Below are 2,534 nucleotides of genomic sequence, written 5' to 3' on the forward strand. Positions count from 1 at the left end.
GTGGGACCTTGGTCCCCGCAGGTGGCCAGCACAGGCGAGAGCCCTCGGTCTAGTTCAGAGACCGGATGTCATGAGGGGTGTTGTATACCTGGCGTAGCGCCTGGCCCCGAGCGTGTGCTCCGCACACGGGCACGGAAGACGGGTCCGTCCTGGGCCCCCAGGGCCGCTCTAGGGACCAGTCCCTGTGAGCTCACTGTCTCTTGATGCTCCCAGAGCGGCCCCTGGACTGACAGGCATGCCTGGGTCGCGGCAGAAGAGACAAGGGCTGGCCTGGTGGTGGCATCTCGGCCTCTTTGTGCAGTGTGGGATCCACGGAGGCTCCTCTTGCTGTCCCCTCCCCATCTCGGGGCTGTGGCTGGAGGGGGCCCGAGGCGCAGGGGCAGCAGGAGTGACCTGGGGCTGCTCTGTCTGTGCCAGGCGTCCTGGAGGAAGCAGAGTTCTACAACATCGGTCCACTGATCCGCATCATCAAAGACCGGATGGAGGAGAAGGACTACGCAGTCACTCAGGTTGGAAGGTCGCAGGGGCGGGGGGCAGAGGGGGAGCCTGGACAAGGGCAGGGGAGGGAAGGAGGCAGGACAAGGTTGGGAGAGCAGGACGAGGGTGCTCCTTGGGGAGACTGGGCTGGCCTGTAAGGGGAGGAACGGGCGGCAGGTTCCCGGATATCCAGCATAGCTTGGACGGGATGGACACTAGGGGCTCTCCCCACCTTGTTCCGTTTGCTGTGTAGCCTTGAGCCAGTCATGCCCCTCTCTGGACCTTAGTTTCTTCTGAGGTGCTGAGAGCTGCCCACCCATCCCTTCCTCACAGGCAAGATGGGGTCAGTGTGGAGGTACCGGGCCCTGCGGGGCCTCTACAGAGTTAGTACCTTGGCCCCTTGCTGGGGTCCAGTGCTCCCTGGTGGCACAGCAGTGCTGGGGTCGGCATGCCTATCAGTCTAGGTGCTGCTCTGGGGGCGTCAAGAGACAGTGAGCTCACAGGGACTGATCTCTAGAGTGGCCCTGGGGGCCCAGGACTGACCCCTGGGCCACAGTATCGAGTTTGCAGTAGGAAACAGAAAGATTCCCTCCTCTCCCTGGAGAAGACGGCGGGGTGGGGGTGGGGGGGTGGGAGGCGGTTAGGGGACACCACTTCCCAGCCCAAGGAGGGCCTGCCCCTTAGTGACCTGAAATGTCCCCCAGGCCCCTCCCTCCCCTTTAAGTAGCCTGTGTCCCGGTTCCGGCCCTGTCTAAGCAGGGTGACCTTAGGCGAGTAACAGCTTCTGTGCACCTCAGTGACAGATCCCACAGTGCAGTTCCTGCGGGGACTAAGTGAGACCGCATGTGGAGAGCCTGCACAGGCTGGTGCCCAGGACACAGCTCCCTCCCCTCCACCTTCCAGGGAAGTGTGGGTGGGGGCGGTGGCAGGTGCTCACCTCCCTCCTAGGGTGCTTCCCACGGTGCCTCCCATGCGCCCCCTCTGCCCACAGGTCCCGCCCAAGCATGTGTACCGTGTGCTGCAGTGCCAGGAGGAGGAGCTGACGCAGATGGTCTCCACCATGTCTGATGGCTGGCGCTTCGAGCAGGTGGGTTGGGGGCTCAGGACACCTCTCAGCCTCTCGGCAAGGCAGGCCCTTCCACTCCTGCAGCCTGGTCTTGGGTTCCCCACCACACCCCAACCTGGGAGTCCCTTTAAGTCACATTGATGAGGAAAGGCCACTTCTCACAGCAGAGTGGCCAAGGAGGGGATGCAGGGCCACGCGGGGCACCTTTGCTGGTGGGAGTCCTCTCACCACTGGTAGGCTGCACGGTGGCCTGAGCGGGTCTCTGGCACCCAGGTAGCAGGTCAGGTGCAAGCACATGAAATCCACATAGGTGAGTGCCCTCTGCCCGAGTAGCCCTCCTGCTGACCGTCTCACAGACAGCTATGGGGTTCCCTCAAGGCATGTGCCCAGGTACAAGGGGCCACATCCGGGGACGCCCAGAGCAGCGGCTTCCCGTGAGGTATCTGTGACCTGTGCTTCCCTGTCTGGTGAAGAATGTACAGATTTGTTTTAACTCAAGGTCAGGTGTGCCCTCGATAAGAAGGGTATCCACACCCACCCCCAGCTCCCTTGCATGTAGAGACTGAGGAAGGGAGAAGGCCTGGGTGCCCTGAACATCTGGCAGCATGGAAAAGTAGCCCAGCCCAGGCGCCAGAGGCCTGCATGCACCTCTAGGCCTCCCACTGGCAAATTAACCGCTTTGGGCAAGTCCCATCTCCTCCCTGGGCCTCAGTTTCCTCATCTGCAATGAGGGCTGACAGCACCTGCTTTGCAGGACTGTTGGGAACATTCCAAGGGGCATCAATAAAGTCCCTAGTCGTGCGGAGGACTCCATGCATTGACACTAGCGTCACACCAGTTATTAGAAATATTGAAGTCAACCAGCATGCTGGGAGGTCTCCAGTCCCACATTCTAATCCCTTCCATCTCTCCCAGCCGCGAAACCCCCAGTGGCCACCCCCCCTCCTTGCCTCTTTGGGTGTTGTGTGGTTAGAGGGTAGGATTTCTTTTT

The 2,534-nt window shown here is 61.4% G+C and overlaps 1 protein-coding gene across 1 annotated transcript in view; it reads left to right on the forward strand.

Moving 5' to 3' along the window:
• KCTD17 (potassium channel tetramerization domain containing 17) overlaps positions 1–2,534 on the forward strand; it is a gene marked incomplete at its 5' end in the record, with an annotated part of 11,150 nt that overhangs the window by 3,821 nt on the left and 4,795 nt on the right. Inside the window, 2 exon segments of the mRNA XM_014590909.1 lie at positions 418–509; positions 1,469–1,564. Coding sequence (XP_014446395.1) covers positions 418–509; positions 1,469–1,564 — 188 coding nt within the window.

The sequence above is a fragment of the Tupaia chinensis genome, unplaced genomic scaffold, assembly GCF_000334495.1.
Source record: "Tupaia chinensis unplaced genomic scaffold, TupChi_1.0 Scaffold000496_1, whole genome shotgun sequence".
In the NCBI taxonomy this organism is placed as follows: Eukaryota; Metazoa; Chordata; class Mammalia; order Scandentia; family Tupaiidae; genus Tupaia; species Tupaia belangeri.